The following is a 17,143-nucleotide window of genomic DNA, read 5'->3' on the forward strand; positions in this document are numbered from 1 at the left end:
GAAGTTGGAGGGACACGTTTACTCTGAGTCATAGGGAAAATTCCCTTACCACAGTGTGAGTAGGATTGCAAAGCTACCGGGTAATTTATCAAAGTTACCAGAATCTTCAGTAATTTTGGTAGAAAACAGAAAATCTATGGCGATCTAAATTGTCCAACTATTGACTTTTTTCAAAACTGTTTTGACTGCAAAACATTCACAACATTTGCATATTTACATCGTAAAATAAATAAAAGTTAAAAAAAAAAAAATATATATATATATAAAGGTTATGTCAATACTGAAACCCTCATATTAAACACCAGTGGTATTCACTAAGATAATGTTTTACTGCTTTCTCATTCTATTTGAATGATTTGATATATTTTACATGTGATAAGGCCACAAAGAAGAACAGAGATAATTACAGACACCTATGATAATCTGAAAGACCCAAAAGGGCCACTAGATATCTTGGTGATTAGATTACATAAAATCTTTGAAAGATACCAACATTCTGGTAGTTTACTGGTAAAGTTTCCAGTAGGACATGCATTTAATACTGCTTTTCTGGGGCTGGGGCTAGTTGGGTTGGTTGGGGAAACTCATGGTTTACACTCCCTGTGCAGGGACTTCAAATCCATTACGTGGGGGGCAAAGCAAAGGTTTGGATATTTAAATTGGATCAGAATTGGGCCTCTGTGTAGTTTGCATAATTAATCGCCTGTGATTCAGTGGCAAAGTGGGTACAGAGAGCGGCAGCCAGGAAATCCCGAATGAATTAGTCACTCACTTTATCAAACATCACTTTATCAAACATGCACATGCACACAAACATGCACACCCCCCCTCCCCTCCCCTGTCAACCAATCTTAATGGAGACATAATTTAATAGGCCACCATTTTAGGCAGCCTGTGTGTTATTAGTAAGGCCTAAATGTTACTGTGGTATGGTGTTGTACCTAGATCTTCCCCCTCTTCTTTTCATTTACAACTGTCCTCCGTGTCCTCAAGCTTCAAGATTGATTTGCTGTCGAGGCCCATCTTGCCACCTCCGGGGGGGGGGGGGGGGGGAGTTTTGGATCGGGGCGGTGGAAAGGTCACTTGACTTTGGCGTCGCCGCCGAGCCCCCATCCATCAGCCTCCCGCGGTGCCGACTGACCTTTCCCAGGGGCACGTTTTAATGACACGTTAATGACACGCGTGTGTGCGTCGCTCGGCCGTGTTTCCGGGGGCACACGGTCTCCCTTTCTGCATCCTTTTCATCACATGGGCGTTACACCCATTCATTTTCACTTCCCACGCTAATGAAGCATGTAGCTGTGTATGTTCTGCAGACTCATGGCCATTTCTGTGTGTGGAACTGTATATGTGTATTTCGGGAATCAGTAGGTATGGTGAGGTTTTCGTCGTCGGTCCGAAAGGCAAAGTGGACCTAGCCGACCAGCCAGTACCACGATGCGTGACATTAAATATTGATTCATTCAGGACTCGCGTTGTTACACAATAAATGAACACCACTTTATGACTCCCTGATGGTTCCTTAGCGTTACTGTTTGGTGTCGTGAGCCGGTCAGGGAGCCGGTCAGGGAGCCGGTCAGGGAGCCGGTCAGGGAGCCGGTCTGGGAGCCGGTCTGGGAGCCGGTCTGGGAGCCGGTCTGGGAGCCGGTCTGGGAGCCGGGTCTGGGAGCCGGGTCTGGGAGCCGGTCTGGGAGCCGGTCAGGGAGCTGCATGCATTCAGATATTATTCCCCCGAATTAAAATGCACAGGCCAACCGAGCGAACATGGACGTATAAATATTTAATCCGTAACTTTTTTAAAACTTGATTGGATATATGTTGTGGTCGGATTTTTCTCTAGGTCCTTCATTTCTCTGCTTGTGTTTGCTTAGTTCATTATACATTATATGCCATTCATATATGTCTCTTCATGTTCCCTTGTTTGTAGAGGAAAGCAGTCTGCTACATCAACAGATCCCATCTTTATCCGTTCATAATATGGTATACCTTTTGTTTGTTTGCGGGTTCGTTTTCTGCGTGTAGATTTGATCAGTGCTGTATAGTACTTAAGTAAAAAATACTTTAAGGTACTACTTAAGTAGTTTTTTGGGGTATCTGTACTTTACTATTCTCTGACTACTTTTACTTCACTACATTCCTAAAGAAAGTAATGTGCCTTTTACTCGATACATTTTTCCTGACACCCAAAAGTACTCATTACATTTTGAATGATTAGCAGGACAGGAAAATGGTCCAATTCACGCACTTATCAAGAGAACATCCCTGGTCATCCCTACTGCCTCTGATCTGGTGGACTCACTAAACAGAGAACATCCCTGGTCATCCCTACTGCCTCTGATCTGGTGGACTCACTAAACAGAGAACATCCCTAGTCATCCCTACTGCCTCTGATCTGGTGGACTCACTAAACAGAGAACATCCCTGGTCATCCCTACTGCCTCTGATCTGGTGGACTCACTAAACAGAGAACATCCCTGGTCATCCCTACTGCCTCTGATCTGGTGGACTCACTAAACAGAGAACATCCCTGGTCATCCCTACTGCCTCTGATCTGGTGGACTCACTAAACAGAGAACATCCCTGGTCATCCCTACTGCCTCTGATCTCGTGGACTCACTAAACAGAGAACATCCCTGGTCATCCCTACTGCCTCTGATCTGGAGGACTCACTATACACACACATGCTTCGTTTGTAAATGATGTCTGAGTGTTGGAGCGAACCCCAGGCCATCCGTAATTAAGAACATGGTGCTGTCTAGTTTGCTTAATATAAGGAATTTGTAATGATTTTTTTTGCAATTCCATTTACTTTTGATACATACGTATATTTCAAACCAAATACTTTTAGACTTTTACTCAAGTAGTATTTTACTGGGTGACTTTCACTTTTACTTGAGTCATTTTCTATTAACGTATCTTTACTTTTACTCAAGTATGACAATTGGGTTACTTTTTCCACCACTGTAGGTTTGTGTGAATGCCCTCTGTATGTTGTACAATGCATCATTAGTGTGTGTGCGTGTGTGTGCGTGCGTGCGTGTGTGTGTGTGTGTGTGTGGCGTGAGGTACAGGGTCTTGGAGTCAACTCTATGCTATATTTAAGCAAAACGGCACGAGAGGGTGTGGTATATGGCCAATACACCACGGCTAAGGGCTGTTCTTAGGCACGACGGATGGACACCAACCTTAGCCGTGGTATATTGGCCATATATCACAAACCCCCAGGGTGCCTTAATGCAATTATAAACTGGTTACCAACGTAATTAGAGCAGTAAAAATACATGTTTTGTCATACCCGCTGTATATACGGTCTGATATACCACGGTTGTCAGCCAATCAGCATTCAGGGCTCGAACCCCCCAGTTTATAATAGCTTTCATTACCTCTGCTTATAGTAGGTCTCATGCCTCCTTGTTGCCAGTTCCTGGAGTCGTGACCTGAACTGGCAAGTCCCACCTCTGTTAAGCAGGGCTGTGGATGTCCTTCTGTTTCATCTACGTCCTTATTGATTGCTCAAGGGCCTAAACATTTCAGACTGCCTTTCCCTTCCCAGCTACAACCAAACATGATGATATTTTAAGCTACCACATTCCACACCACTAAAGCGTGAAACACAAAAAAATAGGTACTTAACACAGTGGGAGGCCGTTCCTTCTCTTGCGAGAACAAAAGCGTTAGCTGCTGCATGCCGACCCGGTAGTGACGAACCTACCGATTCTTATTTGTAGAATCGCAATGCTCGTCAGTGGCCAACAATAAGTGTACAGACACAACACTAAATACTTCCCCCAAGCTAGGAGCTAGTAATGACAGTATAATTAAATCACAATGGATTAGCTAGTTTCCATGCAACGGCTGCCGAGTTAGTGCAGTGTCCTTAGCTAGCTAGCTATGTTGTGCTAGGTAGCGAATATGCTAACGTTAGCTAGCTAGCTATGTTAGCTAGCTATGTTAGCAAAACATTTGGCTATTGGCTGCCACTGGCAGTAGGGGATTATGGAGACTGTATTCAATTGTTCTTCATCATCTTGCTAGGTAGTTATCTAGCTGTGGCCATCTAGCTAGTAACAACAAGGGTTTATTCCACAAAATAACAACATTAGCGCAGATAGCTTGGAATCTAGACCATAAGCAATGCGCACATATACTCTATGCATTGCCAAACAGCGCTACTGCCACCTGCTGGTTTGGAGTATTTTAACAAGGCTGAGTGTCTGACTAGTTCTAAGGTCTTTGCTGTGTGAACAGAAAAGAGATTGACTGCCAACATTCTGTTCAGAGGTGCTAAATACTGTCGGGGAGGCAAACGTTTGACAATCCTACCGGTGTGTCGGAGCTTTAACATTTAAACCAGATTCCTAGTAAATGAAATATGTTATCTTCAATCAATTATTTATTTACTCTGCATGGTTGCTTTTAGTCCTCTTCAGCATGGCGAATAAAACAAAAATATAATCTAACAAAAAATAAACCATAGTTAATATACCAAGTTCACAGACATTATGGCCAGTAAGAAGTCTTCTGATTGTAGGAACTTTTGATTCCTCCCATCATGGGCCAAACAGTCAAGCTCAGCATTTTAACCCTTTAATGATATGGGCCTTTATCCAGTCAGGATCAAGCTAAAACCCTCCAAAGGGTAACAAAGAATGAGATTGATGGGGATTAAATGATCAATATAAACAGAAGTGTCCCTTTAATAAAGAAACATTGACCCTTCATATCATCTCGTCTGTCTTTTTATATCTGTACATGTCAATATGTGGCCAAAGGTGGGATATACCAACACAGGGGCAAGTAGACATTATGGTTCCCACATTGCCTGTGGGTTGCCTTTTTCTGAGCCAAAATGGAGTCTTCTCCTTTGATTACCGCTGCAGTTGATCAAGGCCGTCTCTGGGGGTTCATATGCAGATATTGGGGATGGCCGTGTTATATTGGTGTCCTCAAAGGCAATTGCAAAGCGACGTGTGTCAGGGGGCAATGACTCCGGGAGGATTTAATGGAATAAAGACATAAAAAAGGACTGTGTGGTATTGACTCCATGGGTTAGCGGTTTGTCCTTGGAAATGTAATGGGGAATATATATATTTTTTTTAGAGTGATGCATGTTAGGAACGGGTGATCAATTGACTTACAAGTGCACACACAGACATTTTGGTTGTTGTTGACAAGCTGCCTATGTTAACAGTTTTCGAGCAGCGCTGCGAATGAACAGTGAAGCGTGTCAGCCATCTTCGATCATCATAGGCTAATCTCAAGCCTTTTTATTATATATAGAGATTTTTTTATTCTGTCACTGTTCCTATTGAGGGAAACCGATCCTTCAAAAGCTTCTATCAAGTCCTAATACATGCAAGATACCTCAACACAACTCCTTCCACAACAGATGTGCACTATCATGTGAGATCGTATTAGGCGGATTAACGTGCGTACACATTGACTTTAGTCTATTAGCATTCCTAGATCTCTATCTTAACCTCCGGCGGCGGTAATTTAGCTTTTTAAAGGGAAAATTTCACACATTGTTTTGACAAAGCACGGACTGCATTACCCGAGTCATCACATTTTTTTTTTATTATATTTTTTTCTCTTCCCAATTAGCTAGGCTAACCGATGTTGCTCGGCATTCACAGTCTTAATGGGAGGTCTTTGTTTGGCAAAGAATGTTGGGAGATTTGTGGTTAAATCCACCTTGAATAACAAAGCGGGGCACGTTAGTGGGGAGGAGGGGGCGGGAGCACTGATTGCATGGGTTGTTTTAAAGAACCTTCATCCTAATGTCCGTGGTATTGGGTTCACAAGGAGGTCGGCAGTCGCCCCCCCCCCCCCCCCCAAATCTTCCCATAAATACAGAAAGTAGTCTACATGCACCATATTATCCTTCCCCCACAAACCCCTGGATATTAATAGCACTAGAGTTGAATGGCGGGAACCCGGTTACCGGGATTTACTGCCCAAAACCACTCCCTTTTCCCGGGATAAATAACTGCGAAAAAACGGTCAATTATTATAAATTATTTATATGAGCAGCATGGCGTGAAATGGAACTGTTAAAATGATATGCAATGTCTACATCTGGCTTCTCTATGGCCTCTGCCTGAGAGAACGCTCAGGGTAGGGGACAGACAGCCCATCTTAGAATGGAGCGCAGTTCACGATGCATGTAGACCCATCTTATCATGGTAACTTTTTCTCTTGTGACAGGTAGGCCTACATTTGCTGTAGCATAGCCTATGCTACAGTAATGTAAAGACGGAATGCGGGTCTATTTTAACCCATCTCCATCTGACTTTCGGTTGTCACCTTGTTTTTAATTCTTTTAATTATTAAGATTGTTATTCTTTTTAATAGCAGCTACAGACCTTTAAAACATCACTCGAATATCGTTTCTTTAAATCAGTTTCTCGCAGTATTTCTCTCTCTCTCTCCATCAACATTCAAATTGCATCCCAAATAGATCATCCTGTTCTAGATTGATATATATATATAGCCCTATACACATTGATGTCCTAGCCTCAGGTAATACATTCAATGCAGTATTGCCCTTTATATTTAGCTAATTAATGCATAATAAGATTCTAACTTACAGCCTTTCTCTTGTGCAATACGTACCTGTGCTCCACTGGCCTCTCCTTAAAACAACTATTTTATCCTACGTATTGGATAATGGGCTTGGGCTCATTTAAATATCATTAATGTGTGGCTCATAACATATTAAATATACTGTATGGCTCATCAGGCCCAGGTAGCATCAGGTTAGAATTGTCACGCTGATCAAAACTCTTAACCACCCTAAATAGCACTGCCCCATATGCAAGTCTTCGCTCTGTCCCGTTGTATTGAAGTGTGTCATGTTCCGATGTGGAGTTACAGTTGAAGTCGGAAGTTTACATACACTTATGTTGGAGTCATTAAAACTCGTTTTTTAAACCACTCCACACATTTCTTGTTAACAAACTCTCGCTTTGGCAAGTCGGTTAGTACATCTACTTTGTGCATGACACAAGTCATTTTTCCAACAGTTGTTTACAGATTATTTCACTTATAACTTATTAAGTGTGATACATTTTCACTGTATCACACATCCAGTGGGTCAGAAGTTCACATACACTAAGTTGACTGTGCCTTTAAACAGCTTGGAAAATTTCAGAAAATGATGTCATGGCTTTAGAAGCTTCTGATAGGCTAATTGACATAATTTGAGTCAATTGGAGGTGTACCTGTGGATGTGTACCTGTGGATGTATTTCAATGCCTACCTTCAAACTCGGTGCCTCTTTGCTTGACATCATTGGAAAATCAAAAGAAATCAGCCAAGACCTCAGAAAAAAATTGTAGACCTCCACAAGTCTGGTTCATCATTGGGAGCAATTTCCAGACCCCTGAAGGTACCACGTTCATCTGTACAACCAATAGTACGCAAGTATAAACACCATGGGACCACGCAGCCGACATACCGCTCAGGAAGGAGACGTGTTCTGTCTCCTAGAGATTAATGTACTTTGGTGCGAAAAGTGCAAATCAATCCCAGAACAACAGCAAAGGACCTTGTGAAGATGCTGGAGGAAACAGGTACAAAGTATCTATATTCACAGTAAAACGAGTCCAATATCGACATAACCTGAAAGGCCGCTCGGCAAGGAAGAAGCCACTGCTCCAAAACCGCCATAAAAAAGCCAGACTACGGTTTGCAACTGCACATGGGGACAAAGATCATACTTTTTGGAGACATGTCCTCCTGGTCTGATGAAACAAAAATAGAACTGTTTGGTCATAATGCCCATCGTTATGTTTGAAGGAAAAAGGGGGAGACTTGCAAGCCGAAGAACACCATGCCAACCGTGAAGCACGGGGGTGGCAGCATTGTGTTGTGGGGGTGCTTTGCTGCAGGAGGGACTGGTGCACTTCACAAAATAGATGGCATCATGAGGAAAGAAAATTATGTGGATTTATTGAAGCGACATCAGTCACGAAGTTAAAGCTTGGTCACAAATGGGTCTTCCAAATGGACAATGACGCCGAGCATACTTCCAAAGTTGTGGCAAAATGGCTTAAGGACAATAACGTCAAAGTATTGGAGTGGCCATCACAAAGCCCTGTCCTCAATCCTATGGAAAATTTGTGGGCAGAACTGAAAAAGCGTGTGCGAGCAAGGAGGCCTACAAACCTGACTCAGTTACACCAGCTCTGTCAGAAGGAATGGGCCAAAATTTACCCAACTTATTGTGGGAAGATTGTGGAAGGCTACCAGAAACATTTGACCAAAGTTCAACAATTTAAAGGCAATGCTACCAAATTCTAATTGAGTGTATGTAAACTTCTGACCCACTTTGAATGTGATGAAAGAAATAAAAGCTGAAATAAATCATTCTCTCTACTATTATTCTTACATTTCACATTCTTAAAATAAAGTGGTGATCCTAACTGAACTAAGACAGGGAATTTTTACTAGGATTAAAAGTCAAGAATTGTGAAAAACTGAGTTTTAAATGTATTTGGCAAAGGTGTTTGTCAACTTCCGACTTCAACTGTACATGGGTCCACTCAGAGTTCTAGGGGTTTCCTCAAGTTGATGGCTATTCCAGCGACTGACCTGATTTTTGACTTTGGAGCGTCAGCAAGCTGCCTTAATGCATGTTTTCTAAAGGTCCACATTTGGCCCATCCATGAAGCCAGCAGGACTTGGTTTAAAAGCACGTCAAGTGCACTTGACACCTGAGAGCAAGACCTTGACATTGATTCCATTATTGTGACAAAATGTTCAGAATATATTATTATGTCAAGGATTCTTAACATACAGTACCAGTCAAAAGTTTGGACACACCTACTCATTCCAGGGTTTTTCTTTATTTTTTTACTATTTTCTACATTGTAGAATAATAGTGAAGACATCAAAACTATGAAATAAAACATATGGAATCATGTAGTAACCAACAAAGTGTTAAACAAATCAAATTATATTTTATATTTGAGGTTCTTCAAAGTAGCCACTCTTTTCCTTGATGACAGCTTTGCACACTCTTGGCATTCTCTCAACCAGCTGAATGAGGTAGTCACCTGGAATGCATTTCATTTAACAGGTGTGCCTTGTTAATTAATTTATGGAATTTCTTTGCTTCTTAATGCGTTTGAGCCAATAAGTTGTGTTGTGACAAGGTAGGGGTGGTATATAGAAGATAGCCCTATTTGGTAAATTACCAAGTCCATATTATGTCAAGAACAGCTCAAATAAGCAAAGAGAAATGACAGTCCATCATTACTTTAAGACATGAAGGTCAGTTTATCCGGAAAATTTCAAGAACGTTTTTGAATGTTTCTTTAAGTGCAGTCGTAAAAACCATCATGCTCTATGATGAAACTGCCTCTCATGAGGACCGCCAGAGGAAAGGAAGACCCAGAGTTACCTCTGCATAAGTTCATTAGCGTTAACTGCACCTCAGATTGCAGCCCAAATAAATGCTTCACAGAGTTCAAGTAACAGACACATCTCAACATCAACTGTTCAGAGGAGACTGCATGAACCAGGCCTTCATGGACAAATTGCTGCAAAGAAAACACTTCTTAAGGACACCAACGAGAAGAAGGGACTTGCTTTGGCCAAGAAACACGAGCAATGGACATTAGACTGGTGGAAATCTGTCCTTTGGTCTGATGAGTCCAAATTTGAGATTTTTGGTTCCAACCGCCGTGTCTCTGTGAGATGCAGAGTAGGTGAACGGATGATCTCCGCATGTGTGGTTCCCACCTTGAAGCGTGGAGGTGTTATGGTGTTGGGGTGCTTTGCTGGTGACACTGTCAGTGACTTATTTAGAATTCAAGGCATACTTAACCAGCATGGCTACCACAGCATTCTGCAGCGATACGCCATCCTATCTGGTTTGCTCTTAGTGGGACTATCATTTGTTTTTCAACAGGACAATAACCCAAAACACACCTCCAGGCTGTGTAAGGGCTATTTGACCAAGAAGGAGAGTGATGGAGTGCTGTATCAGATGACCTGGCCTCCACAATCACCCGACCTCAACCCAATTGAGATGGTTTGGACCTCTGAGTGAAGGAAAAGCAGCCAACAAGTGCTAAGCATGTGTGGGAACTCCTTCAAGGCTGTTGGAAAAGCATTCCAGGTGAAGGTGGTTGAGAGAATGCCAAGAGTGTGCAACGCTGTCATCAAGGCAAAGGGTGGCTACTTTGAAGAATCGCAAATATATTTTGATTTAACACTTTGTTGGTTACTACATGATTCCATATGTGTTATTTCATAGTTTTGATGTCTTCACTATTGTTCTACAGTATAGAAAATAGTACTAATAAAGAAAAACCCTTGAATGAGTAGTAGTGTCCAAAACTTTTGACTGGTACTCTATTTGAAGTTTATATACGAATTTCCCTCAGTGCTGATTTCATTTGGCTTTTGTTGCTTTTGTGCCCCTCTCATGGAAGTCTTCCGTTCCCTCCCGTCTCATGGAAGTCTTCCGTGCCCTCCCGTCTCATGGAAGTCTTCCGTTCCCTCCTGTCTCATGGAAGTCTTCCGTTCCATCCCGTCTCTTGGAAGTCTTCCGTTCCCTCTCGTCTCATGGAAGTCTTCCGTTCCCTCCCGTCTCATGGAAGTCTTCCGTTCCCTCCTGTCTCATGGAAGTCTTCCGTTCCCTCCCGTCTCATGGAAGTCTTCCGTTCCCTCTCGTCTCATGGAAGTCTTCCGTGCCCGCCTGTCTCATGGAAGTCTTCCGTTCCATCTCGTCTCTTGGAAGTCTTCCGTTCCCTCTCGTCTCATGGAAGTCTTCCGTTCCCTCTCGTCTCATGGAAGTCTTCCGTGCCCTCTCGTCTCTTGGAAGTCTTCCGTTCCCTCTCGTCTCTTGGAAGTCTTCCGTTCCCTCTCGTCTCATGGAAGTCTTCCGTTCCCTCCCGTCTCATGGAAGTGTTCCGTTCCCTCCCGTCTCATGGAAGTCTTCCGTTCCCTCTCGTCTCATGGAAGTCTTCCGTGCCCGCCTGTCTCATGGAAGTCTTCCGTTCCATCTCGTCTCTTGGAAGTCTTCCGTTCCCTCCCGTCTCATGGAAGTCTTCCGTTCCCTCTCGTCTCATGGAAGTCTTCCGTTCCCTCCCGTCTCATGGAAGTCTTCCGTTCCCTCTCGTCTCATGGAAGTCTTCCGTTCCATCCTGTCTCATGGAAGTCTTCCGTGCCCTCCTGTCTCATGGAAGTCTTCCGTTCCCTCCCGTCTCATGGAAGTCTTCCGTTCCCTCCCGTCTCTTGGAAGTCTTCCGTTCCATCCCGTATCATGGAAGTCTTCCGTTCCATCTCGTCTCATGGAAGTCTTCCGTTCCCTCCCGTCTCATGGAAGTCTTCCGTGCCCTCCCGTCTCTTGGAAGTCTTCCGTTCCATCCCGTATCATGGAAGTCTTCCGTTCCCTCCCGTCTCATGGAAGTCTTCCGTGCCCCCTCGTCTCATGGAAGTCTTCCGTATTAACCCCTGGAACAAATGATTTGAATGATTGATTGATTGATTGAATGATTTGTTACATGTACTGCAGGTATAGATCTTAAGGGCCCATCTGATGTGTTCCATTCTCTCTCTTCTCTCCCTTTACTTTAAGAGCTCTCGGTGTGCAATCACTACGGTAACGCTCCACGGATGACTGATGGTCTCCATTAGTTAACATAGAGAGCTATATGTGCCGTCTGCCAGGAGAGCCAGTGCCTCCGAACTCACTTCCTTCCCTCCCTCACTCTCCCTTCCACTCTCTCTTTTTCTTTATCTCTCTCTGCCTCACTCCCACTCACTCCCTCCCCCTCTCTCTCGCACTCTCGCTTCATCCTTCTCTTTCTCTCTCTCTCACTATCTCCCCCCATTGTACGGCTCTGGCTGCTACAGCTCTGCAGTGAACGGAGGGATGAGATTGTCTCCCACAAGATGAGTGGAAGAAAGGATGGAGAGAGCAGAGGGACTGCAGCAGGGAGGGACGTCAGGATGGAGAGAGCAGAGGGACTGCAGCAGGGTGGGACGTCAGGATGGAGAGAGCAGAGGGACTGCAGCAGGGTGGGATGTCAGGATGGAGAGAGCAGAGGGACTGCAGCAGGGTGGGATGTCAGGATGGAGAGAGCAGAGGGACTGCAGCAGGGTGGGATGTCAGGATGGAGAGAGCAGAGGGACTGCAGCAGGGAGGGATATCAGGATGGAGAGAGCAGAGGGACTGCAGCAGGGTGGGATGTCAGGATGGAGAGAGCAGAGGGACTGCAGCAGGGTGGGACGTCAGGATGGAGAGAGCAGAGGGACTGCAGCAGGGAGGGACGTCAGGATGGAGAGAGCAGAGGGACTGCAGCAGGGAGGGATGTCAGGATGGAGAGAGCAGAGGGACTGCAGCAGGGAGGGACGTCAGGATGGAGAGAGCAGAGGGACTGCAGCAGGGAGGGACGTCAGGATGGAGAGAGTAGAGGGACTGCAGCAGGGTGGGACGTCAGGATGGAGAGAGCAGAGGGACTGCAGCAGGGAGGGACGTCAGGATGGAGAGAGCAGAGGGACTGCAGCAGGGTGGGACGTCAGGATGGAGAGAGCAGAGGGACTGCAGCAGGGAGGGACGTCAGGATGGAGAGAGCAGAGGGACTGCAGCAGGGTGGGATGTCAGGATGGAGAGAGCAGAGGGACTGCAGCAGGGAGGGATGTCAGGATGGAGAGAGCAGAGGGACTGCAGCAGGGAGGGACGTCAGGATGGAGAGAGCAGAGGGACTGCAGCAGGGAGGGACGTCAGGATGGAGAGAGCAGAGGGACTGCAGCAGGGAGGGACGTCAGGATGGAGAGAGCAGAGGGACTGCAGCAGGGAGGAATGTCAGGATGGAGAGAGCAGAGGGACTGCAGCAGGGAGGGACGTCAGGATGGAGAGAGCAGAGGGACTGCAGCAGGGAGGGACGTCAGGATGGAGAGAGCAGAGGGACTGCAGCAGGGAGGGACGTCAGGATGGAGAGAGCAGAGGGACTGCAGTAGGGTGGGACGTCAGGATGGAGAGAGCAGAGGGACTGCAGCAGGGTGGGATGTCAGGATGGAGAGAGCAGAGGGACTGCAGCAGGGAGGGATGTCAGGATGGAGAGAGCAGAGGGACTGCAGCAGGGAGGGACGTCAGGATGGAGAGAGCAGAGGGACTGCAGCAGGGAGGGACGTCAGGATGGAGAGAGCAGAGGGACTGCAGTAGGGTGGGACGTCAGGATGGAGAGAGCAGAGGGACTGCAGCAGGGAGGGACGTCAGGATGGAGAGAGCAGAGGGACTGCAGTAGGGAGGGACGTCAGGATGGAGAGAGCAGAGGGACTGCAGCAGGGAGGGACGTCAGGATGGAGAGAGCAGAGGGACTGCAGCAGGGTGGGATGTCAGGATGGAGAGAGCAGAGGGACTGCAGCAGGGAGGGACGTCAGGATGGAGAGAGCAGAGGGACTGCAGCAGGGTGGGACGTCAGGATGGAGAGAGCAGAGGGACTGCAGCAGGGTGGGATGTCAGGATGGAGAGAGCAGAGGGACTGCAGCAGGGAGGGACGTCAGGATGGAGAGAGCAGAGGGACTGCAGCAGGGAGGGATGTCAGGATGGAGAGAGCAGAGGGACTGCAGCAGGGAGGGACGTCAGGATGGAGAGAGCAGAGGGACTGCAGTAGGGAGGGACGTCAGGATGGAGAGAGCAGAGGGACTGCAGCAGGGAGGGACGTCAGGATGGAGAGAGCAGAGGGACTGCAGCAGGGTGGGATGTCAGGATGGAGAGAGCAGAGGGACTGCAGCAGGGAGGGACGTCAGGATGGAGAGAGCAGAGGGACTGCAGCAGGGTGGGACGTCAGGATGGAGAGAGCAGAGGGACTGCAGCAGGGTGGGACGTCAGGATGGAGAGAGCAGAGGGACTGCAGCAGGGTGGGATGTCAGGATGGAGAGAGCAGAGGGACTGCAGCAGGGAGGGACGTCAGGATGGAGAGAGCAGAGGGACTGCAGCAGGGAGGGATGTCAGGATGGAGAGAGCAGAGGGACTGCAGCAGGGTGGAGAATGTCAAGCAGCAGGATGGGATATCAATCAATCAAAAATGTATTTATGAAGCCCTTTTTACATTAGCAGATGTCACAAAGTGCTGTACAGAAATGCCAGCAGCTGAAACACAGGAAATGTCTTTGAAATGACAGATACAGAATATGTTGCGTTTGCAAGAGGACGTCACCTCACCATGTTACGATGAACCCATGCGACAGTTGAATACATGGACAGGTTTCCATGAGATAGGGATAAAAGGCATATTATTTCCTGAAGCTGAAAGCAGTCTATGGACCAGGAAAGGCTGCAGTCTTTGATTTGGTTAGCAGTGTTGGTGACAGTGGCTAAGTAAACAAACCCACAACATGGTCCTTGTCCATAGACTACTTACACAAATTTGTAATTTTGTAATTTGGGTGAACTGTCACTTTAAATTCAGAGTTGACATAAAATGTAGTTCCTCGTTTAATGATTCTTCCTCCTTTTTGAGTTTTGTGAACTTTTGGAATCTTTGAACAAAGGTCGGGGTGAATTCCACATTCAATTCTAATTAGAATCTCTCTCCCTGTAAATTACATTTAATTCAATTTAAATTCCAGGTCAGTCTTTGAATTCAGAAATAATTAAATTCCTCTCAATTCCAATGTTTGGTAAATTCCAAGAATTCAATTCCAAATTCATTATCCTTAACAATTCCACAAATTCCAATTCTAATTAAATTCCCTCAGGCTGAACACTGTCACTGTTCAGATTTCCTAGCTATACTGGAAATATAGAAATACAAGTTGAACTGATTTAAAACAAATCCTGCAACCAATTTTTGATACTTTGTCCATTAAATCCATTTAGTGGGAAATGTAAAAATACTGAATTCCAAAGATGAAATGTTTTTACAATTTCAATTAAAAAAAAAGTCAAAATAGTCTAATCAATTAAATTCCATAACTTGAAGATTGTTGAAATTTGAAATAGAATTCAAATGACATTCTCCACTTCAAGAGTGAAATCAAGAATTGAATTGGAATTTCAAGTTAAATAGGAATTGACCTTAACCCCGGATCTATAAATTTAAGATAAATAGTGTCCAATGCATTCACTGTTCATATTTTGCTCTGTTAAACATCTAAACACAGGGATTCTTAATGCAGCACACTGTATGGGTGGAAAAAATGGCTAATTTCACAATTAGCTTTTCCATAATTAGCCAAATCATGTACAGGAAGCTAATTATGGTGGATGTGTAATTAGCATTATGTAAAGTGCTTCTTTCTACATCTTTGGGGCAATCAGTTTGCCCCTTTTTAGATTCCTAGCTTTTGAGTCAATGATAAGGGATTGGTTTAGTCGTGAATGGAGGTCAACTTCCCCCCTTTTTTCTTGCTCATCTCGTTTCTTGTGATCGGAAAGTGAATGTGGCTCCCGTGGTTCGGTGAAGGAGAACGGGAGTGCGGGAGTGTAGCCTTTTTCCAGTGCCTGAAAACTAGGGCGAATGGCGAACAGAGGGGAAATCATGTCATTATACTGCCGTACAGCACAAAGCGCCCTGATTGCATTCTGGATCCTGACACATTTTTATGTTTTATTTTTTATTTATTTTTTACAGTAGAACCAAATGTTCTCTCAGCATGACTGACTCATCGTCTGATTGCCCAAGCACTGGGTGAACCCCCCTCCCTTCCCTACCCTCATCCTCTCTCCCTCCCCTCAGCCCATCCTACATCCCTCATTTCTTTCGTACCTCCCTCCCTCCTTAATCTTTTGTCTTGCCCATTCACCCTCAGAATGGCACACATACACAATCCATGTCTCAATTGTCTCAAGGCTTAAAAATCCTTCTTTAACCTGGATTCACCTGGTCAGTCTATCATGGAACGAGTTACGAATGTTTTGTTAACTAAGTGTATTTTTATTTTATTTTATTTAACCTTTATTTACCTAGGCAAGTTAGTTAAGAACAAATTCTTATTTACAATGACGGCCTACCCCGGCCAAACCCGGACGACGCTGGGCCAATTGTTCGCTGTCCTATGGGACTCCCAATCACATCCGGATGTGATACAGCCTAGATTCGAACCAGGGACTGTAGTGACACCTCTTGCACTGAGATGCAGTGCCTTAGACTGCTGTGCCACTCGGGAGCCACGTATATTTGATATAGTTAAAGGGGAATTCCCACCACCACAATTGAAATTTGAGTAAAATTGTTTTGTCACTCAATGACTTATTACCGTTTTCACTGAAGGTGAGATTTCACAGTTCACAGCTATGGAGCCTAGAACGTTATCAGGTGATTCCACAGTAACCCTATTGTTACATCGTTGTGTTCACAGGTCCCACGAGTCACTATAGGCCTGAGTCTCCAATCAGCGTTTTCAAAGAGTTGGACAGCAATAGAGATGGAAGGTAAAGAACCTCACATTTACATTGACTGTGTATATATACTACCAAACATGCAGTGTTACCAAGGTTACCTGCAGTGTTTCCTCTGGAAATTGTTGTAGCAGTGGAGGGGAAAAAGTTGCAGAGGGGAGAGGTTTCTTTTTTTTTTTGTCCCCACCTGGGACATTTTATGTACAAAGACTGAGAAGTTCAATTACATTCTACTACTAACATTATACTTGCACCATCTAAAATATAATTTTCATCTCCAGAAATGGGATTAATTAACATATTGGTCAAAATTATGTTAAAATTATTTTAATATGTTGGACCATGCATATGGTCTACAGTATATTAGCAATAAGCATGATCACCTGTGGCACAAATGATGCTGCGTAGTGTTTTTATAAATATATAGGCTGAAGCATGGGGTTTGCCTTGTAAATACCATGGGCTGCTAATAAACTAGATCTTAAATGTGTTGGTTTAACTAGTTACCATGTATTGATCAATTTTAGTTTTGTCAATTAGAAACACCGTTCTTAAACGCTTCCTTCAGAATAAACTTTGCATATCTTATCAGGTTATTAAGATACCCCACCTATCAGGATTAGCGTATTTGGTGTTTAAACAAAACTGACAAATCAAAACTGCCGATCAACTGTATTACATTTAGATAATATCTTGACTTTGTCTACCTTCGATACAATGATTGATTGTACCTCTTTCGTTGCGGTCAATAAGAAAAATGGTCAACTCATAGGCCTCATTCAT

At 44.7% G+C, this 17,143-nt stretch overlaps 1 protein-coding gene across 3 annotated transcripts in view; it reads left to right on the forward strand.

The window, feature by feature from the left end:
• The window catches only part of LOC120049548 (glucosidase 2 subunit beta-like), a 316,045-nt gene that overhangs the window by 11,752 nt on the left and 287,150 nt on the right, over window positions 1–17,143 (forward strand). For all 3 annotated transcript variants that reach the window (XR_005477118.1, XM_038995818.1, XM_038995819.1), the window contains exon 7: window positions 16,321–16,393. Coding sequence is in view for 2 of the 3 variants with exons in the window: in XM_038995818.1 (XP_038851746.1) it covers window positions 16,321–16,393 (73 nt within the window). In the remaining variant the exon portion in view is untranslated. The remainder of the gene's footprint in view (window positions 1–16,320; window positions 16,394–17,143) is intronic.

This window comes from Salvelinus namaycush, chromosome 6, assembly GCF_016432855.1.
Source record: "Salvelinus namaycush isolate Seneca chromosome 6, SaNama_1.0, whole genome shotgun sequence".
NCBI lineage: Eukaryota > Metazoa > Chordata > Actinopteri > Salmoniformes > Salmonidae > Salvelinus > Salvelinus namaycush.